This window comes from Drechmeria coniospora, chromosome 01 (assembly GCF_001625195.1).
Source record: "Drechmeria coniospora strain ARSEF 6962 chromosome 01, whole genome shotgun sequence".
Taxonomy (NCBI): domain Eukaryota; kingdom Fungi; phylum Ascomycota; class Sordariomycetes; order Hypocreales; family Ophiocordycipitaceae; genus Drechmeria; species Drechmeria coniospora.
The window spans coordinates 8038440-8063813 of NC_054389.1; the positions used below are offsets into that span (position 1 = coordinate 8038440).

General features: G+C 55.4%; 8 protein-coding genes across 8 annotated transcripts; 3 read left to right on the forward strand and 5 right to left on the reverse strand.

The window, feature by feature from the left end:
• Nucleotides 1-3307: 3307 nt before the first annotated feature.
• DCS_02108 (uncharacterized protein) lies at nucleotides 3308-7373 on the reverse strand (the record flags this gene model as incomplete). The annotated part of the gene is made up of 6 exons (XM_040799437.1): nucleotides 3308-3546; nucleotides 3652-3693; nucleotides 3749-4821; nucleotides 5077-5119; nucleotides 5300-5747; nucleotides 6564-7373. The coding sequence occupies 6 exons, from the start codon at nucleotides 7371-7373 to the stop codon at nucleotides 3308-3310; spliced, it is 2655 nt and encodes an 884-aa protein (XP_040660320.1).
• Nucleotides 7374-7439: 66 nt separating this feature from the next.
• DCS_02109 (WD-repeat protein pop3) lies at nucleotides 7440-9032 on the reverse strand (the record flags this gene model as incomplete). The annotated part of the gene is made up of 4 exons (XM_040799438.1): nucleotides 7440-7859; nucleotides 7912-8520; nucleotides 8575-8968; nucleotides 9013-9032. The coding sequence occupies 4 exons, from the start codon at nucleotides 9030-9032 to the stop codon at nucleotides 7440-7442; spliced, it is 1443 nt and encodes a 480-aa protein (XP_040660321.1).
• Nucleotides 9033-13698: 4666 nt separating this feature from the next.
• Nucleotides 13699-14986, reverse strand: DCS_02110 (proteasome subunit alpha type 6; the record flags this gene model as incomplete). The annotated part of the gene is made up of 5 exons (XM_040799439.1): nucleotides 13699-14085; nucleotides 14145-14357; nucleotides 14414-14508; nucleotides 14606-14693; nucleotides 14756-14986. 5 exons carry the CDS (start codon nucleotides 14984-14986, stop codon nucleotides 13699-13701), a joined length of 1014 nt encoding a protein of 337 aa, XP_040660322.1.
• Nucleotides 14987-15623: 637 nt separating this feature from the next.
• Nucleotides 15624-16226, reverse strand: DCS_02111 (uncharacterized protein; the record flags this gene model as incomplete). The annotated part of the gene is made up of 1 exon (XM_040799440.1): nucleotides 15624-16226. One exon carries the CDS (start codon nucleotides 16224-16226, stop codon nucleotides 15624-15626), a length of 603 nt encoding a protein of 200 aa, XP_040660323.1.
• A 398-nt stretch (nucleotides 16227-16624) lies between these two features.
• Nucleotides 16625-17135, forward strand: DCS_02112 (uncharacterized protein; the record flags this gene model as incomplete). Its single annotated transcript, XM_040799441.1, has 2 exons — nucleotides 16625-16951; nucleotides 17016-17135. The coding sequence occupies 2 exons, from the start codon at nucleotides 16625-16627 to the stop codon at nucleotides 17133-17135; spliced, it is 447 nt and encodes a 148-aa protein (XP_040660324.1).
• Nucleotides 17136-18274: 1139 nt separating this feature from the next.
• Nucleotides 18275-19773, reverse strand: DCS_02113 (uncharacterized protein; the record flags this gene model as incomplete). Its single annotated transcript, XM_040799442.1, has 3 exons — nucleotides 18275-18391; nucleotides 18472-18934; nucleotides 19088-19773. 3 exons carry the CDS (start codon nucleotides 19771-19773, stop codon nucleotides 18275-18277), a joined length of 1266 nt encoding a protein of 421 aa, XP_040660325.1.
• Nucleotides 19774-23872: 4099 nt separating this feature from the next.
• DCS_02114 (uncharacterized protein) lies at nucleotides 23873-24378 on the forward strand (the record flags this gene model as incomplete). The annotated part of the gene is made up of 2 exons (XM_040799443.1): nucleotides 23873-23888; nucleotides 24188-24378. 2 exons carry the CDS (start codon nucleotides 23873-23875, stop codon nucleotides 24376-24378), a joined length of 207 nt encoding a protein of 68 aa, XP_040660326.1.
• Nucleotides 24379-24572: 194 nt separating this feature from the next.
• On the forward strand, nucleotides 24573-25059 carry DCS_02115 (uncharacterized protein; the record flags this gene model as incomplete). The annotated part of the gene is made up of 2 exons (XM_040799444.1): nucleotides 24573-24617; nucleotides 24667-25059. The coding sequence occupies 2 exons, from the start codon at nucleotides 24573-24575 to the stop codon at nucleotides 25057-25059; spliced, it is 438 nt and encodes a 145-aa protein (XP_040660327.1).
• Nucleotides 25060-25374: the final 315 nt, after the last annotated feature.

Consider the following 25374-nt stretch of genomic DNA (forward strand, 5'->3'; position numbering starts at 1 on the left):
TTGTCGTCGTTGTATTCGTCGTCGTCGTCGTCGTAGTCGTCGTCGTAGTCAGAAAGTGGTCTTTATTGGGAAAAGAGCAGAGGGTCTTGATTCGCTCCCAGAAAACGATAATTTTTGGGAGAACCCAAGAATAAGACGAGGGCAAGGACTGCCTGGGCAAGCCATGACCGGTCTGTTATCGCCATTGTGATGTCGTGGTAGTCGTCGCTGTAGTCGTCAGAAAGTGGTCTTGTAAGGGAAAAGAGAAAGGGAAAAGAGAAAGGAAAAAAAAAGGGGGATGGGGATGCTTTATATAGCCATGTTGTCAAGATGGATGGGAAAGTCTGCTACAATCTTGGAAAGAAGTATGGCAAGCACAAGCTACCGATTCGGGAGGAGAGTCGGGATGCCCTGCCGTGTACCTTCATGGGCGGAATCGGGGAGAGAAACTGCATATCGAAGGGTCTTGCTCTACTGTAGACCTGCACTTTCCTTCCAATACGCTGAAGTTGACCCAGAAACACGACCCGCAGTCAAGTCGACCCAAAAACACTGCCTGCAATATTAATGTCGTCCCAAGAACACTGCCTGCAATAATGTCGTCCCCAGAATACTGCCTGCGATAATGTCGACCCAAAAACACTACCTGCAATAATGTCATCCCAAGAATACTGCCTGCAATAAATTCGACCCAAAAACACTGCCTGTGATAAAGTCGACCCAAGAATACTGCCTGCAATAAAGTCGACCCAAGAATACTGCCTGCAATCGAGTCGACCCAAAGACAATGCCTGCAATCAAGTCGACCCAAAAACGCTGCCTGCGATACTATCGTCCTAAGAACACTACCTGCAATACTATCGTCCCAAGAACAATACCTGCAATCAAGTCGACCCAAACACAATGCCTGCAATCAAGTCGACCCAAGAACACTGCCTGCGATTATGTTGACCCAAAAACAATGCCTGCAATCAAGTCGTCCCCAAAACACTACCTGGAATAATGTCGTTCCAAAAACACTGCCTGCAATAATGTCGTCCGAAGAATCATGGCAAGCACAAGCTACCAATTCGGTAGGTCGACTCGTCGATCAAGGGCTGCTTCGCCAAAAACCCTGATAAACCAGGCCATTGCACTGGTGTTGGAGCGTTGGAGGAAGGAGCCTCTCGGCAGCCGTTCACAGCTTGCGCAGAACGCGCGGCTCCCTGGAGGCTGGATTCAAGCAATCCCCATCATCCAAATGTGCCTCTGCCTACTTACGCCTGTCATGCAGCAGTTTGCTTGTGCTTCAATATGACTTTTGTTTGTCAGAATCAAAAACGTACTGAATATTTGCTTCTACGGTCCAGCGCCTCGACGGCTCGTCTCCGACCGACGCATCCGCAGCTTCTCTTTAGCTCCCTCGAAGTGTCAAGTCCACGGCACCCGCCGTATTACCGCCAGTCCGTCACTGATCGTTCCATGATGTTATGGTATTTTCTTCCGCCGACCAAGGTGGGTTATGTTAACCAGATGACCTGTCGAGCTTGCTGCTATCACTGGGAGTACGCCTAGGCCACGGAGATCGAGCCTGGACGCGAGGTGAGGGTTCTAAACTATGGAATACGCTGTGGGTCATCTTTCTCTCCTCTGGTGGTGGCGGCAGCGAGACGAGATATCGGAGGTTTACGACATGATTCGCGACCAAAGCCTCCCTCCACGCAGTCGGCAAGGCGGAATCCGACCAGGGCGAGATGAATCGTGGCCGAGGGTTCTCCAGATGCCGTGACAGTGGGGAGATGGGATCTCGGGCAGCACGACAGGATTCGTGACGGAAGATTCCGACTATCCAGCCTGCAACGCGGAATCTCACCACGACGAGGTAAATCGTGGCCAAGGTTTCTTCCGATGCAGCGGCAGCCGAGAGGTGGCATCTCGGACAACACGACACGATCCATGACCGAAGCCTCTCTCCACCCAGACGACAACGGGGGAACCGACCCGTGCAGGATAAAAAGACTTTGGGGCCTCGAGGCATCCCTATTCGCCACACGTGTCGTTTGCAGGCGCCGTCGCGGGTACGGATACGAATGCTCGGCAGTCGTCAGGACAGTCATGTCCAAGCTCTCGCAGACGACGGGTGCGAAACCGACCAGGCCACGCCTCGCAGCGCCGCCGTGCCGGGCAGGGAGTAGGCGAGGTACGGAGTACGAGCATGCGAGATGAAACGCCGTGGCAATTTTGTCCTCCTGCGATCTTCGCTCGAGCCTCGGCTTATTACGAGCTCTTACCCAGACCAGATCGGATGCAACTTCAGCAACACCCCTATTGGGTCGGTGCCTTGATGAATATCTGCAGACTGCCCACGTCCGGTTACACAAACGTACACTCACCTGCATGTCTTGCCTGCCGAGCGCGGACGCAGGGTGCGACACGACAGTCGGCCAATAATCAAAGCGCGTGGCGGTGCGAGGACCGAGGTTGGCCTGCCTTCAGGCTTGATACACGCTGCCCTTGCCACGATGATGGAGAATTCATGCTCAGGGGTGCGTGGAATACAGTCATCATCGGCTGCCATCCTTGGCTTTGCCCTGGCCCACGACCATGTGGCGCACAGGATATTTCCAATCGCCTCGACGAGGCCCGGAACCGTCACCCATGCAAAATTCGCCGTCATGGCTCCGTTGCCGTCACCACCCTGGCCGGCCGATTTACCAGCCGTACATGCACTGTGCACATGCATGCCACTCGCTCTCTCCCCCCGTCACCCACCGTCCCCGAGCCGGCAGGATTGTCAGGCCGCGCCGCTCGAATTCATCGTCCCGCACCAGCGTCGCCGTGCTCTTGGCAGCGGCTCAAAGGATGCCAGGGCATGGTAGCTGGAAAGGATGGCTGCCGATGACAGCTGGGGACGGTAACTGGGGACCCGGGAACGACGTGCATATGATTATGTACCTGCAGCGTGCAAGGCTGACCTGAGCCTCGGGTTGGACGAACGAGGTGCTGCTTGACTCGAGCCCAGGTCGGCCTGGGCGTTCACCTCCAGCTTTGAGCTCGCAACGACAGGCAGCCTGCCGATATCTCGCCGGTCGAGAGAAGAGAATTGGCCTCTCGTTGGTGCTTGCTCGGGCCTTGTGCTAGCTGAAGACGCAGCCTTTCTGTCCTCTCGGAGATGTCATGGTCACCCGGCGACCCCGTTCAGAAACAACCCCGTGCTTCCATTGTTGCTTTCGCGCTTGCTCGTGGAGGGCCAGCCTTAACTCGTCAAGCCGTCCGGCGCCGAGCCATTGGATGCGGTTCAAAGTCGCTCCGGCCCCTTCATCCGGGATCTTCAACATGCGCGGCCAGTTCATCGTTGCGAACATGTGGGACGGAACCCTCGACTGAGCCACACGGTCGCAAGGAACTCGAGCTGCGCCGTCCACTTTTCGGATTCGCAAGCTCGCCCATCTCGGTCTTCGGCCTCGTCGTAAAACCGTCCTGTGCCAATGTTTGAATCCCTTTCTTTGTCTGGCCGACTCCAAGACTGAAGTCCCAGATGATGCTGACTCTTCTCCTCATCATAGACGCCACGACTGCGTAATGGCGCTTGATGTCGTTGAAAGGGGGCTATATAATTATCGCCCCGGCGCCTCCATCTCCCGACGCCATCCATATCCGATGATCAGCTTGAACATCATCGCCGCCGCGAACCATCTCCCGACTCATCAACGAGCGCCTCCATCTCGGCCGGTTCTGGGTTTAACGTTTGTCTCATTCTCTTTGCGCAATCATGGATGGATGTACGTACGTTGGCAGACCTTCTTGCTAGGCAGCCGGGCTTTGCACTTCAGACGCCGACTGTCTGTGCGAGGAGGACGGGGCATGTTTATCGGAAGCAGGCTAATGGGCAGCCTTTCGCAGTCAACGGGTACCGCACGGCACGTGTCGCAGAGCTTCTCGCCGACTTCAGGACGCTGCAGCACTACATCGCCTCGACACCCGATGAGCCCGGAAACGTGCAAGACAGCTACACGGAAGGATGGCTGATACTTCAGCAGTGCGCCATTGATGGTCACCGCATCCTCGAATGCGCAGCAGACACGAGAGTGCCGGTGACTTTTGGCGGCGAGGAGGAACAGGCCAAGGCAGAGCTGCAGAAGTGCGTCAACTCTTCCCTCCCAGCACGACGTCGTGTTTTCGAATGCTCGACATGCGATTCGTAAAAGGTCCTCCGGGCTAATGGTACCGCTTCCTCCGTCTGCAGGGTTCTTCTCGACGCCTTTTCGAGACGGCACCAAGCACAAAAGATTTGCATGCGACAATCCGCCGCCGAGAGATGGGTACAGACAAGGGAACTGATCCTCTGTGGCCGACAGCCGGATCTCACTTCGCGAAGTCTGCTCCAGGCGTGCGACCATCAGCTCCAGTCGGTACGTAGCATCGGCCAACATCTCGGGAGAAAAAGCGGCAGCGCAAGCGGGCACGTCATGGGCGTTGCCGACTGATGCAGAGCAATCCACTGACATGTGGCCCGTTGATTCAATAGGAACTTGCTTCGATAAGCGACGAATACGTGTACGCGCAGCTGGCAGCCTCGGACCAGATTCTCCGCCGCTGGATGGTGGAGGACCCGAGTCTCCGGGGCGTTCTGCGATGGCTCGGGAGCCGACGACGATGAGCCACACGGCGGCGGGTGCATGGAGAAAAGGATGGCGGCACTTGGTGGTAATGATGACGCAAATGACAAGGACAAGAGGTGGAGCAATCTCGCCGGCGCACCCGGACAGAAGTGGGAGGCACACTCGACTGTTCCGGACTCTTGGTCGGAGGTTGTGAAATGGGACACGGCCAGAACAAGCCAAACTCGTGCTCGACATGAGACTTTGCTCGGCATTAGACTTTGAATGCAATACACGCGCTGCCTGGAGCAGCGGCTGCTATATGGCCAACACGTTCCCTTTGTACACTGGATGATGGACAACTGCCTGGGTCCTGTTGGGGTGCAGGAGCTCGGCATGAGACGATGGCAAGGTCAGGTTCGAGGAGGCTCGAGCTTCCATCTTGGGCATCGATTGAGAGCAAGGCAAGGCTGAGTGGATTCGCGTTCCTACACATCAAGACTTGCTACTGACACACAAGGCGATTCCGACGAGCGAAAGGCCCATGCCGGCAGCCGTTTCTGGGTCACGTGCTGTTAGCGCATGGAAGTCAAGGCAGAGGATGGTAGGAGCACCATACGCTTGCTAATTACTTTGCCCTCGACGTACCATTCACCGAGAACAGTGAAGAGAAAAGCCAGGGTATTGACAATGGGGACAGTCAGGCTCAACTCTAGGCGGCAGGGGCACGTGCAGGTCACGCTCGCAATCAGCAGACGGAACAAGGGGGAAGAGAACAGACGGGGGGTAATCACCGGCCTGCCCAATGAGGAGAAAGAACCAGACGCTGCCGGTGAGGTTGAGAAGAAGCGGGACGGCGTAGCGGGGGTTGCGTAGGAGGTCGAGGGCGGCGAAGAAGGCGGCGACGACCTTGGCGGGAATCCAGGAGGAGCGGAAAGAGTGGACGGGCGGCTTGTGGGTGCGGGCGGCGCGGCGGATGAAGGGGGTTGTGAGGCCCCAGGCGAGGCCAACGAGAACGAAGGAGAGAAGGTAGTTGAAGAGAGGCGGGGTTGAGACCATCGTTGGATCCTGGTTCGGGGGGCCGTCGTCCATGGTTGATGGCGTCGATGAGGTGTCTGACGGTTCAGGCACGGGATTCGGATACGGTGGCGGGGAGGGCGTCGGTGGTGCAGTGCGTGCTACCGTGGTCTGTGACGGGGAGAGGCCGCCGTTCCTCGCTGGTCGTTTGTCTGTTCTCCCCCTCGTAGCTGCAGAAAGTCAAATGCAGACTGAGGGTGTAGGGGTATGTAGGTGTAGGGGTATGCAATTGTAGGTGCTGGTGCTGGTGTAGGTGTAGATGCAGGTGCAGGTGCAGGTGTACGGAGCACGGTGGTATGAAGTCGGTCCAGAGTGGATCGTGGCTCCTTCCTTGACGTCGGCGGGTGGCTTGCTTCCGCGGGGCAGGTGCGTGCGAGTGTCGCCCCTTCCTTCGGCACGGATGGTGACGGGAGCTGACAAAGCTGTGGATCCACCGACGGCTAATAACTACCACGCATCACACAAACGTTACCCCTGAATGTCGACGCATCCAAGCAGCCGGCAACGGACGGGGTTGTTGTCGAAAGTCAATCTTGCACCTGCTGGGAACTGTGCTCGTGCGTGGACGGTGCGCTCAATGTCCCTCGTCGCTGATTCCCCATGCGGTTGACCCCCCTTGCCCGTGTTCACGGGGAAATTGTTATGCCGGTACAAGGCATCTCTCGCCCTCCCCTGCAAACATTGCCAGGTCCTCATACAGGCACACCTTGTAGTCGGTGAGCCCCCCCCCCAGTCGATGTTGCGGTCCAGCCCGGCCGCAGCAGGACTGGACAGTGATTGACGATTCCTTTGGTACCTGACAGCGTGGCAGGTGAGCGTGCTGTATGGTCGTGCACGGAGTTCCCCGAGCACTCTTGGTATCGGCCGCGTCCTCGGCATCGGCGGCTTCGTTCCGGAGGTTTTGGTCAGGACCTACCTCATACTTACCCAGCTGGGGCTTCCAGAACACCGGGTCGAGGTGGAAAGGGGCACGAGACGGATGGCGCTCGATTCCATTCGATACCATGCCACGGCGATGCCCCTGTCGCTTGCCTCGACAGGGCCGAGGCCACGCTCGTCAAGGGTCCCGGCCGTCCTCCGGTCTCGCGGCCCCCAGATCTGGACGGGAGGCTCGACGGCATGGAACGCATCCCATTGGATTGCTCGCGCACGGGTCACGGCGCGGAGCCAATATGTACATGCGTGCGCCCAGGATCCGGTCACGGTCCAGGATGCGACACCCGCAGGGCCGCTGTCAGGCTGCCACCGTCGGGACCGCACGATTCGTCTCAAGATCACTCCCGTCCCGCTGGCGGTTGCCGCCGCCGGCTGCTGCTCAGGCCCTGGCCAACCCGCAAGCGCGCAACGGTCCCTTTCGATCTCCGGTTCCGCTTCTTCCTCTTGACAGCTTGGCAAGACTCCCCGCGCCTCCCACCGTCTTCGCGCTCCTGCTGTGCCACGCCACGGAGCCATGAACCAGCCGGTCTCGCGCGGGGGCAACCTGCTCGAAGGACGGTAGGTCACGTCACAATCCGATTCCTGCGCCTTCCGACGTCGTTCGCGTGTGGCCGTCGGCCTGACCGACGACTCATCGAGCGGCCTCGCCTTTGCGCCTATGGTTGCCTCTTTCGCGTAGCACGGCCGACAGGTGCCACCGATGCTCGCCATTTCCCCCCGCCAAGGACAGCCGAGGGCATGCCGCGTCGGGTCGAATTCCACGCCCGATCCGACGGCACGTGCGGGTCGAAAAACGGCCATGGTCGGCCGTCGTCGTGTCGTGTCCCTTGGCCGCAAACCCTGCCGTGTGCTCGGCCGGGTGCTCGCTCAACGAGTCTCCGAGTAGTCGTTGAGGGCGACGCACACGGCTCCCCGGTGGTGACCGTTGTACTGGCGGATGATCTGCTGGCTCTGCACCTCCCACAGCCGCGCGTAGTGATCCGAGCACGCCGTCACGAGGTAGGCCGAGTCGGCGCTGAAGGCGCAGTCCCACACCCACCTCTGGTGGCCCGTGAGCGTCGCCTCGAGGGGAAAGGGCCTCGGCTCGGCCTCGGCCTCGGAGCGCGGCCTGACGTCCTGCACCTCCCAGATCTTGGCCGTGTGGTCGGCGCTGCAGGTGGCGAGCTTCTTGACGTCGGGCGACAGGAGGAGGCGGGTGATGTACTCCTTGTGAGCGCTGAAGTGCGTCACGGGCAGGATCTCGGTTCGGTCGTACAGCTGGCGCAGGGTCCAGACGAAGACGTTGCCCTTGGCGCGCGTTAGTCAACGATGGCGACGGACGGGGCTCGGGGCGACGCACGAGCGTGTTGGCGGCGCAGAGCAGGGTGCCGTCGCTTGCCACCGTCACGCTCGACACGGGAACGTCCTCCTCGGGGATGAGCTCGTGGGCGCACGTGTTCTCGGCGAGGTCCCAGATGCGCACGCTGCCCGACCGGTCGCAGCTGATGATCTCGCCCTGGTTCGGGTGGATGACGACGTCGTTGGCGGCGCTGCCGTGGCTGTAGCTGCGCTGCACCGTGCCCGTGCGCGTCTCCCAGATCTTGACGGTGCCGTCCTCGGAGCTCGTCACCATCCACTTTCCCTCGCAGTGAAAGGCGACGCCCGTGATGTTGCCAGCGTGACCCTCAAAGGTCAGCAGCGGGTTCGGGTTCGTCGACTTGATGTCGTAGAGCTTGACCGTGTGGTGGCCGGCGGCGGCGAGGAATCGTTTGTCGGGCGAGATGCAGAGACGGTTGACCTGCGAGTCGGGGTGCTGGATGGTGCGCGAGCAGATGCCCGAGAGGGCCTCCCAGAACCTGCAGCCGGCCTGCCTGTCAGCGTGCTCACCAACGACGGAGCCGGCGCAGTGACGGGATGCCTCGGGGCCAGCCGACGACGAGAGCCTACCTGATGGTGTGGTCGTAGCCAGCTGGTGGCATCAAGCATCGAGGGTCAGCAAGACGAAGATGAAGATGAAGATGACGACGACGACGACGACGACGGCCGTCAACGGTACGCTGCGGCTGCGGCTGCGAGACATGTGGGAGGGAGACGAGGCATTACCGGTACAGAGAATCACCGACATGGCGACAGCGATGGCGACGGCCGCCTCCTGGCTCCGCCTCGATTCCGCTCCGATTCCACTCGTGTCCTGGAGAGACGGGCGGCTGCTGCCCGCGGGGGACGTTTTGTCTTGGCTCTGTTTGGGCGGAGTGCTCTCGCGTGGAGGAGAGATGACGACAACGAGGGTCAGGTGGTGGTGGGTGAGTCGAGGGAAACGGCACGCAGTTGGGCCAGCGGGAGGTGGCAAGCAAAGCGAACGGAGTCGGTCCCACAGTGTGGTTGGCGACGAGCTGGCGAGCTGGAAGTGTACTGTCCTGTAATACTGTAAGTACTTGCTGCGCAGGTACTCTGTAATTACAGTGGAAGTATGGGGTACATGGAAGTGTAATTACTGTGCTGTACTGTGCAGGTACTCTGTAATTGCAGTGAAAGTACTCCGTACCTACTACCTTAGGAGGTTAGTAGGTACTAGAAGGAACCTATGGAGTATTACATGGAAGTGCACTATACTGTACGGAGAACTTTGCTGTAATGCAAGAACAGCACGAATGTAGACAGCACGAATGTAGTGCAAGAACAGCACGAAAGTGCTGTATGGAGTATGATGAAGTGTACTTGCAAAAGCCTACACTACTGCAAGTACTTACAAGTATTATCAACACGAGAAACGAAAGTACAGGCACATGCATACTTGTGCTTCCAGTAATGAGTACTTGCTCATCCTTGCAGCGAACGTTACAGCGTACTCTGCAGGAATAGTTGCTTGTACCACTTGAGTACTACATGCCCAGCACTGATGCTGCGCTCCATCCACCTCCCACAACATGTGCTTTTTCCTTTCTCGTCAAATCTTCGTCGTGTCTTGCTTCTTCATTGGCTTGTCATGATTTCGACTCCTTCTCCATCGAGCACCAAGGGGATTGGGGGTAGCAGAGTAGCTGTACTCTCCACAGTTGCGCTTGTTACGGAGTATATGGAGTACCTTGACATGTAGTTGTACTTGTACTTGTTACTCTGTACTCCGTAAGTACAGGCAGACAAGATAACCCTCTATTAGTATTCAAGTACAGTACAGCTCCTGGACATGTACAGTGGGGTGGCAAAAATGTCGATTCAATTTGTAGGAGTAGCGCTACCAAAATTGAATCGTCACTTTTGTCAAGTGACTGTGTATGTTAGTAACTGTATTGTACGGAGAACGTTTGATACAGCACAAGGACCAGTATTACTGGGTACTAGGTAGGTGTAAAACCCAAGTGCTAGGTACTAGGTAGGTACTGTAATACTGTGCAGCACTTGGCACTTGTGCAGTAATTACCAAGTGCTGCCCAGGATGCACACCTATTGCGGAGTACGGCGGACAAGTACAAGTACATGCTTGTCCTATGACGAATTCAACTTGTGCTGTACTGTAATCCCCCAAGTAATTACTACTAGGTACTAGGTACCTAGTACCACTTACTAGTACCTAAGTACTTAGGTGCGTAGTAGGTAGGTACTAACTTACAGCACTGTACTCCCTCCCGTGTCCTACCGCAAAGACTCCATCGTGACTTTTCCAACCTTGTTCCTACCATCAAACATCTGATTTCTGCCAATGGGTTCGTCAACGACCAGCATTCCCACGGCGCTTGCACATGCATTCAAGCAAAAGTGCTGCCGTCCCGAGTACTGCTGTCGAGCACTATCGGTACACGACGTCCACGCACACACCCGCACTCGCTCGCTCGTCTGCCTCTGCCGCTCGCCGCCCGTCGACCAAGGCTCGCCAACAAGCAGAGAGATTGCTCCTACATGGACTCCGCACTCCGCACATGGACTATGCATGAGCACTCGGTGCCTACTGCACGTGTAGGAGTATGCATGTGCAGCGTACACCTGCTTAGGCAAGCATCATGGTGTGCCGCAACAGCATGCCCCTTCCATCGTGGCTTGGCAACAGACGCGAGGTCCCCGAGTCTCCAACTCGCTCACCACCGATTGCCAACCCATTCACTCGATTGTGCTCATCGACGGAGCCACTTCCCGGCTCCCACTCCACCATCCGCGGTGGGTGGCACGTATGGGGGCACCGCAAACGCTGCACATGTGGTGTGCCGAGTCCACATGCCCTCTGTACTTGGAGTAACGGTGAGCAGTTGCATCATCACCCGCCCGGAGTGAACGGGAGCATGCCGAGTCAAAGTACATGTGAGTAGTTGTCCAGCACTTGTGCCTACAACTAACTGCCTCTTTCTCCATCGCCGCTCAAGTACATGCACTGCAATGCTGTGTAAGTACTGCAAGTAATGCTCGTCTTGCCTGGCACTGGCCTTGCCCACGGGACCGGAAATCATCGGCCCCGGCCCCGCGCCAAGCCGAACTTCGGCCGACATGCTCCGTACCGCACACGTAATTTGCTGGCCAACGAAAGGATTTGGCTTGGCTTGATAACCCACCCGCTAATAGTGCAATGGCCTACGGAGGACAGTGCCGAGTACAGTATTGCCATCTAGATCTGATTCGTTGTCATGATAGCCTTGGCCGGCTCCGGGCAGCAGCTCTGGCCTGGCTGTCGTCTCCTTTTCCAGCCGAGCCTCGGGCTCAGCGCGTATTCAAAGAGAGAAAACCCGAGCACGGAGTGGTGGGCCTCGAACTGTTTCTCGAGTTGTTTGCATTTGTGTACTTTATAGCAGTAAATGTACTTCATAAGTCAAAGGCTGTACTGTACAAGTAGAATCCACTGTGATGAGCCATCTTGTTGAATGAAAACCACCAAAATCTGCATCCAACAGTGGCTACTCTCAACGTAACTTGAAATTGTACCCGGCACGAGAAAGCGCAATTTCGATGCATGTCCCCTTTAAAATCTTATCATTTCCTACAAAGATCGAACTGCCCATGTCCGCCACCACCGTGGAACATACAGTACAACTACTTACATGTACAACTACACGTACTTGAGGTACGTAAGTGTACAGGTGGGTTGCAGACTCTGACAAATTTACTCCACTCCGCTTCTCTACTGTTCGTCCAGCACACCTACGAGAAATACGGATCAATGACTCTGTGCAGCATCAATAACCGTACCGTACTCAGTACTGGCAAGTACAGTAGGTAAAAGTCTTTGCTAACAGACTGTCGAATAGGACGCGGTGGCTACTTGGTGGTTGGCAGCGCCCCGCCGTCCGTCCTCATCTTGGCATTGCTCCGAACGAAATACTCCTACAGCACTCCGTATTACATCCTACACGGCATCCTACGCCGTATTGTACACCGTGCTTTGCCAGCATCTATACCAATGTGCTCATACCATCCGTTGTATAGTTGTAGTCATCCACAGCCATAGTTGTGGTCATCCACCGCTTCCATCAGGACTGGCAATGTCATGTTCAGATGATACGTGGATGGATGCGGGCAACGGTCAAGATGTTTGGGAAATCGGCTCAACCGTAGGACTCGCTTACCTTGGATCGTGGTTTTCAAACCGATCAACTGGCAGAGGTCATGACCTTCCAGTCGTATGCGGATCAGTCTACAAGTCGGTAAATCTGGTGCAAAAATGAAGTCTGGTGCCGACATGGAGAGTACTGTACTTGTAGCTTCACATACTTACTGCCAGTAAGTAAGTACAAATAATTATGGTGTAACAACGTGGACCCTGGCTCGCACGTCATTGTGGGCAGAAGCCAACGTAAAGGTACATTTATTCCGCACTCCGCATTTATCTAGGGATTGCTCTGCCACTTGCGGAGTGCTCGTAGCATGGACCCCTGTAATAGTTCAAGTAGCATCCTGCATCTCTTTGCACGAAGCTACAGTACAGTATAAAGTCTTCGGGGCGTCTGATATCTTGTGAGGGATACCATCCAAGACAACATCCAAAAACCACTCCCAAACAAAAAGTCCAGGCACAAACTCCCAATACAAAATCAAAGCCAAAAGTCAAGTGAATCCAATCCCAAGTCCAAAATCAACCGACAAAATCATCACCTTCGTCATTGTCACAAACTCGACAATGAAGTTCGTCAACGTCCTTCTCTTCGCTACTGTGGCCTCCGCCGGTGTTATTCGTACGCGCCAGTCAGAGTCAACAGCAAGTAACGCAATCTCAACTTCAACAAGCGACGCAATCTCATCCTCAACAAGCGACGCAATCTCATCCTCATCAAGCAAGGACAATCCTTACCCAGACATGAAAACGGCTCTCATCATGCTATTTTATAAAACTCGTTTCTAATGGCCTTCTTTCCTTGACACCCGAGGAAGCTTGCTGTATCGTGCTCTTGGTATCGGGATGGGAGGGATCGTGAGGTGGGAGTGATGGATTTCTGCATGGCACGGGGTCATGCAACCTGGGGGACCCTACTCCGTACATGCCCCCGGATATCTCTTCCCCTCGCTATAGGAAGAGGATCCTTGCACATTATTGGCGTCTTCATTGCCATCATCTACTATTGTAATCTGCGAAATTTCTACTGGCTACCCGTTACGTGCGAAGCATCTAACTGACCTCTTCCAACGCCATCGAACTGAAAATTGTCTCATAGCGTCAATTGCGTCACCGTGACAAAAGCGTGCAACTTACAACTACGCAGCCGACAGTGGGCCACTTTGAAGAATAGGAAACAATCGCACAACCGCATGTGAAAGATGATGAATATCTGGTGGCGACGGTTCCCTCTCGCACGTTGCATCAACTGCCATGGTTACTTGATGTCATCATGACCATTTGTGACCTGTCACGTTTTATACAAGGCCAATCTGAACCCCATTGTGCGTCTCCAATAGGGTTAGCTCTCGGCAATAAAAATAGTCCAAGAGATGACAGAAGCTGCATGTACAGAGGGCGGGCTGCCATCGTGACATGTTGGCTTCCAGCATTGCAAAGGCGTGCGGCGAGTATATTCGGCTGCGATGACAATATGGCACTGCTAGAGGAGCACGGCTCGAGACCAGTCGAAATCCCCGTCGGCCCCCCTCTCGACAGAGTCGAAGAGCAGCCGACGACGGATCGAAGCATTTTCGTGAGCGCCCTCGTGGATGGCCGTGTCGACGCGTCCCTTTAATCCTTCTCCGCGATGGCTTGTAATCTTTCGTCAATCTCATCCTCGGTGAGCATGCGGAATGCAGCATCCGTACCCTCCCTACCGTCCTTGCGCGGGCCGCCGACGATGCCGATTTCGAGCTCCCCTTTCTTGAAGTCCATGCTGAGCACGGTGCTCAGCGTCGTGATGGCGAGCTCGACAACCTCCTCCCACGTTCCCTCGGCGTGGTCCTTGTTGCGCAGCTTCTTCTCGAGGTGGTTGAGGGCCTCCTGCTGCTTCGGTCCGGCCGCCGTGCCTTTGTAGCCGATGTAGTACCCGGCCGGGTCGCACTTGAAGAGCTGGGGACCGAACTCGGAGTCGAGGGCGATGATGGTCGTGGCGACGCCGTACGGGCGCATGTAGGCCTTTACAAAATTCGTCAGCCGCCCCTCCGCTGCAGTCACCCATGGCCCGTGGCACTCACCCGCTGCGTGTACACTTGGCTGATGTTGGCCAGCCGCTTGGCGAGCACGTCGGCCGGCATCTCGTAGCCAAACTTGTACCTGAACTCGGCAGCCTCGCCCTGGGCTCGTTGCGCAAACGCCCTGGCGTCGGCGATGGACCCGGTGATGACGCAGCCGACCGAAGGAGAGATCTGAAAGATGTGGGAGACCGAGGCCGGATCGATGAGTTTGTCCTGCTCGTCTCCGTCAGCGGCCGTGAAGCTACCCCCGTGCCGAGCGACAAACTCACAGGCACCTTCTTCTGGGAGAGGACGACGGCACAGTCCTTTCCCCGAACGCCTACAGACATGATGTTTGCAGCTGTGATTGCCTTGAAGGCATACTCTGTTCAATGTCAGCGCATGACCACGGAAGTTGCTCCGCCGCAGACGTCGTCGTCGTCGTGCTATCTATCGCTTGCATGGAGTCGGGGTGAACGTACCGACTTGGTACAGTCTACCATTGTCGGCAAAGATGGTAATGTGTCGATCGTACGCGCTGGCTGTCGAAGCATCAGACGTTAGCCGAGGCTCGCAGCGTCAGAGTCGAGCTGTGGGTGCCACGAGAGGCATCGAGAGGCAGGGTGACCGACCAGACATGGCGGCGAAATGATGGCCCTTCTGAGGGCAGAGGAGGGCACAAAGTATCCCCTGAGCTTCAGTGAAGGCTCAAAGCAGCAGCAAACGATGAGCGTTGAGGCCGTGGTTGTTGTGGAAGGGTCGGAATGGGCGGCGGTGGAGTGACGAAGCTCCTGTGCTTGTGAGGATGGTCGCGTTACGTTGGCCGGAGCTTGCCTGGAGCCGACGTTGAGGTGGATGCTCATTGGAGGAATGGGGGGAGGTGGAGTAGGTGAGCAAGGCTGAACAGCCGCTTCGCATGGACATGTGTGGGCCTGAGGCAACATTTTGTCGGCCGAGTACGAGAAAGAATGCAATATTATTAACTATTATTAACTATTATTATTACAGAGTACGAGTACTGTGCACGTCACTCACTCTACGCGTACGCCTAAGCACTTGCGGAGTACATTATTATTCCGTAGAGCGCAAGTTACTGGTGGAAGAAGCACGCTACGTTTGCTGTTGTCAGTTGTCAGTTGGGATGCCCCAGTGGGTGAACCCCCATGCGAGACAACTCATCCGTCCCATCACTTCGTGACTACCAAGGAGTACAGTACGCCTACTTATATGTAAAATTCGGCGAGTCCTACTACAACTGCTTGGGCTTGGCTGCCATTCGTCCGATGTGCTGTCTGTCACGGTATCGAAACAAGTAGACGACAAGAGTGTCAAAAGGCGGCGACCGAGGACGTTGCGAACAAAGTCAACAAGCAGCTTTGCCATCATGATGTTGTGGAGGTAAATGAGCTGCTAATGGAGGGCAATGCGAAGCATCATAAACGTGCGAATACGTATACTCTATTAATTTATACGAACGTGGCAGGTCAAGGAACAAACAACTCAAGCAGCTTTGCCTCGGCTGACAACTTTCGGGCCAGCCATGTCGTCGTTGGCGTCCCCGTCACCCGATGCAAACAACTCCCTCACGCTACCGGGCTTATGATTGACCCTGACGAGTTTGGCCGTCAGGGACTGCCACGCCTTATCCGTGGGCGGCCCTTCCGTTCCTAGATCCCACCAGGCACGCAAGGTGACGCGATCAGGCCAGACTTGGAGGGCAAAGTCCAAGGGACAGTACGGACAGGACCCTTGTTGTGCAGCACCAGCCGGTGCGTCGAAGAGGGCGCTCAGCACGGCGCCATCGATAGTTTCATCTTTCGCTGGAATCCAACCAAGCCTATACGCCGGTTCCGTCATCAAGCCCCAATGGAGATGCTGGTGGGGGCAAATGTCGAGGGAGCCGAAGTAGGTTGTCGGCACGCTTGGGTCGGACGCTCTATCGTATCGCCACGTCGTTTGCAGCAGAAAGTGACCACCGATAAGGCGGGTATAAGCCGAGAATCGTAGCGGGATTCGGCGCCTATCTCGACAACGAACGTCCTCGATGGGTTCCGTCAGTTTCTTGAGATGGTCCAGGTACCTGCTGTCAAGGCCTTTCCCCATGCGAGTGTACTTGAGACAGAGCTGTACGTGGTGATGATATATATGGTACCTGTTGGGCTCCGTGCTGAACATCATCTTCGGCAACGACCATAAACAAAGCCTCCGCGGTGTGCCATGAGACCACAAGTGAACATCACGGTGGATGACTTGGTGAAGTTTGACACATTTGTCGCACACCCAACTGTCGGTCAAGTCCCATGCGAGGCATGCGAGGTATTCAAGATACTCCCTGCGGGAAAGACAAATTCCGGTGCGCCCGAGGACGGCGAGGCGTAGCGAACGACATGTTTCAGCGAGGACCATCCGGTTTGGTCGGGGCAGGCACTCCACAATTCGGAGAATGAGATGTACGGGAAGGGCCGGGAGGGCGTGGAGAGTACCATGAGCGTGTTCGACATATGGCGGAGGAGGTTTCTCAAAAAAAGGCTGGCTCAGGTCTTGTCGCCCCTGTTGTTGCTGTTCTTGCTTCGGACTTTTCTGGCTCTCCTGTCGCTTCTAGTCCTTCCGTTGCTGCTTCTTTATCTGCTTCTGCTCTTTCTGCTGCTGCTTCTTCTCTTTCTGCTGCTGCTTCTTCTCTTTCTGCTGCTGCTTCTGCTTCTGTTTTTCATGCTGCTTCTGCTGCTTCTGCTGCTTCCGTTTCTGCTTCTGCTTCTGCTTTTCCTGTTCCTCCCGCGCCTTCTGTTGCTTCCTTTGCTGCCGCAACTTCTGTCTCTCGCGTTGCGCCTGTTGCATCTGTTCCTCTGTTTGTTGAACCGGCCTATTCGAACCGTCTAGCGCCTGTTGTATCAGGAACCAATCGAACATTTGCCATGTTTCCATGATGATGATGATAAGGCCGGCGACCAGGACGATGATCTCAATAATGAGAAGGAATGGCTAAGAGGAGCAGTTCACTATTGTGCCACTTGAGACAGATGGGCGATAAGAAAATGCAGCAGCGCAGGGGGCACCGGTGGTACTACTGTATAGTAATATTGATTCTAGTGCCGTCGTGGTCAGTTCTATGGGCCTTCGTACTGCGATTGACGATAGGTAGACACACGACGCAATCGATGGGCAAGAAGATTTGCTCGTTAATGCGGCATGCCACGCAGATGGCGCACGTGGACCAAAACCACTCCGTAAAATAGGCAGCCTTCACCTGCGTGAGGGGAAAGGTTCGTCATGGAAGCGTGTGCGCTTAGGGGTGAACGACGGTGACGTATTCAGACCATACCTGCTGTGCCGGACTGGCTGCTTGCATATAGACAAGGTCGAAATAATGAAGAGTCGGAGTTTAGGTTCAACAAGGTCCCTTGGAGCGAATCAAAGTGTTTTCTTCTAGCACGGAGCCAAGGCAGGCTTGAAGGCAGTGGAACAGTCGGACGGCCGCGGGCACCTGGCGGCCTGCGCCTGAGCAGCTGGAAGTTTCATCTTGCGTTAGGTGTGGTCATCATTCCGGGGGCTCCAATGCACATGTCCAAAAACAGAGATCTTATGAAAGCAAAATGGCCTGCTGTCCAATGCCGAGTATTCATTCGAGTTCATGCTCGTCCAGAGGTGCCGTTCGCGTCATGCCAGCTTCTGGCCTGCCAAGTCAATGGGGTCCGCGTTGGCGAGAACAACACGAGGTCACGTGACGACGCGTGACAACCAGAATCATGAACGGAGTATTCCGTACAGTGTTCAGAGAAATGGAAATGAACGGCTCGCACGGTGACATCCCACGATGTTGCCTCCATCTCCGCAGGCAGCAGACGGCAGTCAAGGGAGTCGCATGCGCGCCGTCACCAATGAATGATAGTACAGACAACAGGGCCCTGTTTTGCGGTGTGGATGACCAAGTCGTATCTGGCGGCGGAAGAAAATAACTGATGGTTGACTGCTCCTCATGCCCCTGGCAAGCCTTTCGTCAAAGTTCGTATGTGCTCTGTCCTGGCGGGCAACAGAGCCGACGTGGATGTGGGTGTATCACCTAGCCACGAGCCCTCTCGTCCCGGCCCCCTGCTTCAAGCTCGCCGTGGCCGTACAGGCCGCCATCCAGAATGACATCTTCGTTGTCGTCCCGATCATCCTGCACCCGTCTCCAGCTCTTCTTGCCATTCGTCCGTCCCGCCAACCGGCCGTCGGCCTTTCCCTTGCTGTCCAGCACGGGCCGCAGCAAGGCGCCGAGCAAGGGGTTGCCGCTAAACGCTCCTCCTCCTCCAACTCGCCTCGTCGCCGGTTGGGGACCAGGCTCGTCCTCGTCGTCCGACGCGGGCGTCACCGGCCGCTCGATGGCGGCCATCTTCCGCACGACCTTGCCGCCGACGAGGTCGATGCTGATGACCTGTCGTCGCTTCTCGTAGTCGGGCTTTGCGTTCCACTCCATCTCCCGCAGCATCGCTTGCTGCCGCTTGAGCTCCTTGGCTCGCTCCTCGGGGCTCGCCCACATGTTGCCGCGTCCCGTCATGGCTCCGCTGACGTCAAAGTCGGCCGCCTCGTCACGGACCGTCGTTCGTTTGGCGTTTTGGGCCTGGAAGCTGAGGAGCTTGTCGCGATGCTCTCGAGCCTTGACGGCCGCCTCGGCCAAGGAGCGGCCGTCGTCGGTGTCGGCTCCGCGCGGCTGGGTGAATGGTGCCGGCTTCCTGGACACTTCGGCTCTCCTGTTGGACGACGCGTTGGCCGCCATCTTCTCCCGGCCGCGCTCGTCCTTGAGCTCCCGTATCATGGCCTGGACCTCGTCGGGGCTCAGGAGGGCGGATCCGCAGAAGCTGCAGGGGCCCAAACCCTCCTTCATGCAGATGACCTTGCCGCAGGACAAGCAGTTGGGCGCGGCGCTCTGAAGTGCGTGTCTGGCGGCGACGCAGTGGCACTTTCGCCTCTTGCGGCCGTCCAAGGACGGGTTCGTCGTGATTTCGAGTGCCCGAATGGCGGCGTCGAGGTCGGCGAGCGCCGTCGACTGCCCTGCCATGGGCGTCCCGCCCGTGATGGATACCTTGCTCTTGCTGCCAGCCGGTGCCGGTTTCGGTGTCGAGCTGCGGGAGGAAGGGCTGGACTGGGCTTTGGGTTTGGCCTTGGACTTGGTCGTCGCCGGCAGCTCCGAGATGAGGAAGCCCGTGGCCGAGGCGTGCTGCTTGGCCGCACGCTGCACCGCCGTGGGCGTCGCCGGTCGGGAAGCATTGCGGCTGCCCGGTGCGCTCGCTCGCTGCGGGATGTACTCGACATCCGAAGACTTCTTGTAGTAGGCGGCACCGGGAGCACCGGCGTACTCGTGGCCGCTTCGAGCTTCCGGCGTGCCGATCGCCGCCTTGTCCTTTTTCGTCGCTCGCTTGGCCTTGGGCACCGGCTCCAAGGATGAGGCCGACTCAGAAGCCGAAGCGGAACCGTGGCCCGTAGTCCGTTGCGGCGCCTCCTTTCTACGGCCGTTGAAGGATGAGATGAACTCGAGGGCGAGGGGCGAATCGCCCAGCAGGTTGTCGAAATGCGTGGCAGCCTCGGCGCTGGAGAGCGTCGCCGCGTAGTCGAGGACTTGCTGGAGATTTTCTTCCGGCAGGGGCAGTAGTTGTGACAGCTGAGCGAGAGACATGATGCACCGGCGTGTCGTCGTGGGGTTGTAATCTGCAATTATTCCATGTCATCCGCTATTATCCATCACAGGAGGTGAGGTCGAGGTTGGGGGAGCTGTAACCGTGCCACCACGCTCCACTTTTCTGGCCTCGGGGATCCTCGCACTACCGTAGCGCACATGACATCGTAACAAACACTGCCTTGACATCAACCGTCCATCCTTGGGAACACCTTTACAACCCCCCAAAAATAGCAAATCTACCGAGAGTCGTACCCAAGATGCTGTGGAGTATCTTGCCAAGTTTCCCAACAAAAAAGTGGCTCCAGTTGCTCGAAGATTCAACATATCTCGCACTCGCTAGGGATGACGGTTGTCCAGCATCGGTCCGGTTTCGAACGGAATCGAGCGCAATCCGTCTCGGGCCCCTTTCCACCTCGACCCGGCGTTCGAGAAGCTCCAGCTGGGCAAGGCTGAGGGAGTTATAGGTCATGATGAAGACGTCCGGGACAAAATCGCCGATGCAAAGGATGCGGCCGATACCAACGGTGCTCGGGAATGTCCATGCGCAAGGTTCCTGACTTGGGCACATGCACAGCATGACGATGCAAAATGAACTATACGAGAGGAATGAGTACAAGTATTACGGAGTACTTGCAGTAAGTAAAAGATTCAAACGCCCCAGCCACTACTTATTAGTCAATTGCAGAGACAATTGAATCGACCTATCTATCATGCTGTCAGTTAACTGCACCACCAATTGATTGCACAGAGCAACCAGCAGATCAATTGATTGCTCGGGATCGCCGACAAATCTCAACAGTCTCTACCAATTTGAGGCACTGCCTCATGGAAGATAAATAGTTCTGCCCATTCGGCACTTCTCTTAGATAGGACAATCGCACAGCGTTGTTACAACTGTATCCCATACTTATATTGTAATGGCTCATTATGTATTGCAACTGCATATATACCATACATTCATTGCATGCGCACGTGACATTTTGACTTCCTGCCAATTTGTACGGAGCACGGAGTAATACTCCGTACTTCTTGCCCAGTTCCTAAGTGGTGCCCCTTCTGCTGTTACTAGCAGCTTGATTGATTCCCTGGTCCGTGCGACACACTTCCAACTGCATTTCTTACAAATAGCAAGAATATTAGCTTGATTGGAATCTATAGCTATTCTAGTTGGAAAGATATGTACAGTCAAGAATACTGTAAAAGTGTGCGGAAATGTGGTAAGCACCACCAAAAGTATGTCGCGCCAACGGGCCTGTAATGGGGGTTAAAGTCTGGGTAGTTAAGTACAGTAGTTACGTAGCGGTGTCCACTTTCCGCCTATTTACTTAAGCAGGCACCACGGAGTAAGGGCACCTAGTGCACCTAGCAATAGTAGGCAACAACTGCATCAAGAAGAACACCAGTAGATTGATTCTGGCCCATCTCGCGATGCTTGATTCGTTGTAGCCCTAGCCAGGGAGGACCCCCTACTATCTGTTGCATCATAGGACAAGTACAGTAGGCGTATAAAACGACACGGCGAGGAGTCAATCTAGGTCCACCGTAATCCATCCCACCGTGTCTCGGTGATTATCCACGGCCTACTTGTCTCTGAATGAACGACAACAACCATTACACTCTGTCTGTCCTAGTTTCCAGCCCGGTTGCAACACCGTTTCTTCCCATGGCGAGCGACAGCTACCAGCTTCCATCGGCCCACACTATCAACGAAAGGGTTATTACCAAGGCAGACCCATCGCGGCGTACGTCGAGTGAAAGAATGGCCGATGATCATCTGGCCGTGGTGCGAGGGAAATAGATCTCCCCTCCCATACGCTCCACCGAGGTGCGATGCATTTGAGACAGGAGTCCGGATGGGACGTGGTGGTTGGAGCTTGCTTATTTTAGGCGCTGTCGGCTTGGATGTTGACAACAGGGTCGTGGGCCTGGGCGTCTCGCCGTGGAAGCAATCCCTCCATATTTACATGCTTCCAGTCCGGAGCACAGAAAGATTGGTGTTCTCGATCTCGAGCTTTCTCGACAGCCTAGCATGCTTGTGATGCTTGTCTTGCGGTTTCGTTGCAAGGAAAATGGCACAATCCTTGCGAAATATGTCATTGGGTCAGGGCAGGCGTTGGCGTCGATGGGTAGATGGATAGGACAATCACGAATTGCTCAGGGATGCCGCTTGGATGGTCTTTCGTGACTCATCCCAGCCCACATCCCTGAGCAATTCGTTGCCAAGACTGCCAGCCAGCTGAGCCCTTCGTGTCAGTGGCTCATCGCTAAAGAGACCGACGTGGAGTTTGCCCCTGTAGGAACTACTCTGTGATGGCGGGTTTGCTGCGACGGCTGGTTGAGGCTTGATGTTGATCCCATGTAGACGTACTCGAGTAAAGGAATCGACGATAATTCGCTCCAGTCCATCCCAAAAACCATTCAATCCTCATCCAACGCGATCGATTGCAGGGCATCGATTACTCGCTTTAGGTTCACCTCCAAAGAAGGTACTGGGCCAAGCAAAGCACGATAAGGTACGAGCGAGCAGGAAGGTTCGAATGCAAAAAGGTTGAAAGTAAAGCTATGGTCCAACGCAAAAATGTCCAATGCAAAAAGGATTCGAATGCTCGTGTTGGCTTCACCTCCGAAGAAGCTACTGGACCCGGCAACCACGACGAGGTACGAGCGCTGCTGGGACCCTCATCCACCCACCCCCAGTAATTTTTATGCCTTAATGGATGGGACTACTTTAAGCCCATGTCAGCAAACACGGCGGTTCAAGGAAACGTCCATGTACTTACACCAAGGCGGCTAAGCACGCCTCCGCCGGAGTCGATGACGCGTGGCGCCGCTGTAAATCGTGACAGTTGATGGCCGATCCGGGGCGTTCAAGATCATCTCGAGTTTAGTTTCGACCCTCGCGAGTCGGTCCCGATATCCTGAAGCAGTAGCTACCAGCTCTGCTTTCTCACATTCCAATCGCCTCAGCTCCTCCGCCAACTCCTTCCGAAGCGCTGTGCATTCGGTGCAGGTGTGGGGAGGTGTGACGGTGATGATTGGGATATCGGGCGCCGGCTGTCGAATGTCGACAGCAGGCTCGCGGGTTTGCAATTCGATATCTGGAGCCGGTGCGACTTGGCGGAGCACAATAAATCTCCAGATGATCATACATCGATACCGGAGAACTGGAAGGTTGGTCGAGCCTAAAAATATCAAAAGACCAACTACCGATTGGGCGAGCTATGACCAATCGGTAATGGCCATTGTACTGTATAGTGGTGGTGGTGGTGTCGCGGTCTTGGTCGTTTCTTCGCAGCAATCGTCCTCGTCCTCGTCGTGGTGTTCCATGGTCAAACTTGCAATCATCGTTTTCATCATGTAGAAGGAAAAAGAGAAAGAGAAAAAAGATGGGTGAAGGGGATGCTTTATATAGCTGGGTCGTCAAGATGGGTAGGAAAGTCCGCTACAACTTTGGAAAGAATCATGGCAAGCACAAGCTACCGATTCGATAGGTCGACTTATGCTTTGCTTGAAAAGGACACGGAGGAAAGAGAAGGGGCATGGGGATAGCCAGGTTGTCAAGATGGGCAGGAAAGGCCGCTACAACTTTGGAAAGAATCATGGCAAGCACAATCTACCAATTCGATAGGGTCGACATATCGATCAAGGGCTGCTTCGCCCAAAACAAAATCGCCGATGCAAAGGATGCGGCCGATACCGAGGGCGCTCGAGAATATATCCATGCGCAAGGTTCCTGACTTGGGCGCTTGCCCAACATGACGATGCAAAATGGACCACACGAGACGAACACGTACAAGTATTATTACTCGGTATTCGGCACTTTTGTAGGGAACAAAGGAGCCCGTCCATCATGGGCGTGTCTACCTACCGCAAGGGGTAGTTTGTACTTGCCTTAATCCTTTCCCCCTCGTTATCGGAGTCGCGCTTTCCTACCCAGTCTTGACAACCCACCTATATAAAGTACAGCCGCCCCCCCCCCCTCTCCCCCAACTTCTTCTCCTTCATTTCACAATTCTTGCTCACGGCTACTTTCTCGAGTACAATTCTCCAACTTTGTGGCCTTTGGCCATCCATGCCTTACAGCACCTGCAATAAGATGCTGCGGCAGAGTGGTATGAACATGGTTGCAGTTCGAGAAGTCCTGCCCGCTAATGCCTAGTCCAGCAAACTTGGTTTCAGGGTTCCAATGAGTTGGATCCTTCCAGCCTCGCCATCAGGCCAACCGCGTCGGTTATCGTTTTGACAACTGGGGAGGGCCACCAAAGCTATTCGCATGGATTGTCCCATCCATCTGCTTGTGCTTGCCATGGTTGTTTCCAAGTTTGTAGCGGACTATCCCACGCATCTTGACAGTCCAGCTATATAAAGCATCCCCGCCCTCTATCTCTTTTTCTATTCCTTTCCCCTCAAGACCACAACCACTACAACCTCCACTATGACGACCACGACCACGACTACTACGACGACCACGACCACGACCACTACGACGACCACGACCACGACCACTACGACGACCACTACTACAACCACTACCTCTACCGCTACGACCACGACAACCACCGATACTTTGACGACGGCGACCACTACGACCACCACTACTAAAACCACTACCTCTACCGCTACGACGACCACCACAACCGATACTTTGACGACGACGACCAATACAACAACCATCACAACAAGCACTACCACCACGACGGCGCAACATGAATCACACAAGACGAATATATCGGGAACCAAGCTCAACTCCAGATGCATTGAACCTCCCAGACCGACCCTAAACATCACCCTCTACAATGGTGTTTCGCGTCGTGGAATTCTGCGGAGGCGCTGCTAGCCGCGTCCGTGTGCATCTTCCTTAACCCTCGTGGTTGCAAACATGTGGCATAGATGTTATCTGCGTCTATGCATGGTATCCAGCTTTCTGACACGCCGAGGACGACTGCAACAGTCTCCAGTGGGTTTGCAGATGACGATGATAACGAAGACGGTCCAATGACTCCGCCTACATCGACCATCGACCCATCTATCTACGCGTACATGCGTCTAGCGTCAGCGTTTATGCACGAGCTTAATACCCCGGACTCAGCTCGCTGCGCGGTAGAGCTCGCGAACGCGGCTGCCGGTAAGCCGGTCGGTGCTAGTGTCATGGCTGTGGGCGCTGTAGTCAAGGAAATGGTGGTTAATGACCCAGAATGCGTAGCCTATGCTCTAGGAATGGCGGACGTTGACGTGGACACAGATTCGGAACTTGTCAAAGTTTTAAATGCCATGCTAGTCTAATCAGACGTGGCCTTGAGTAGAGCATACGCTGGCTTGTAGTTGTTTCTTAAAACTCCATCCACGTATAGCTTGCGCACGTCATGCTTTAGTTTATGGACTCCTTGTACCACGGCGTATGATGGTTTATGACAAGGCTCACGAGTATGGAGTGTAGTTTCATCTACTGCGTATGGGAATTTAAGTCGGGACAGCTTCAGCTGTCGTTCGATTGACACCAAACCAGGGCAAAGAATTAGTCTGTCCAAGAACGCCTTTACGCAACCGGCCATTGATGGACTGCTTCTACAGAGCTCATAGATGTGGCTAACGTCACAC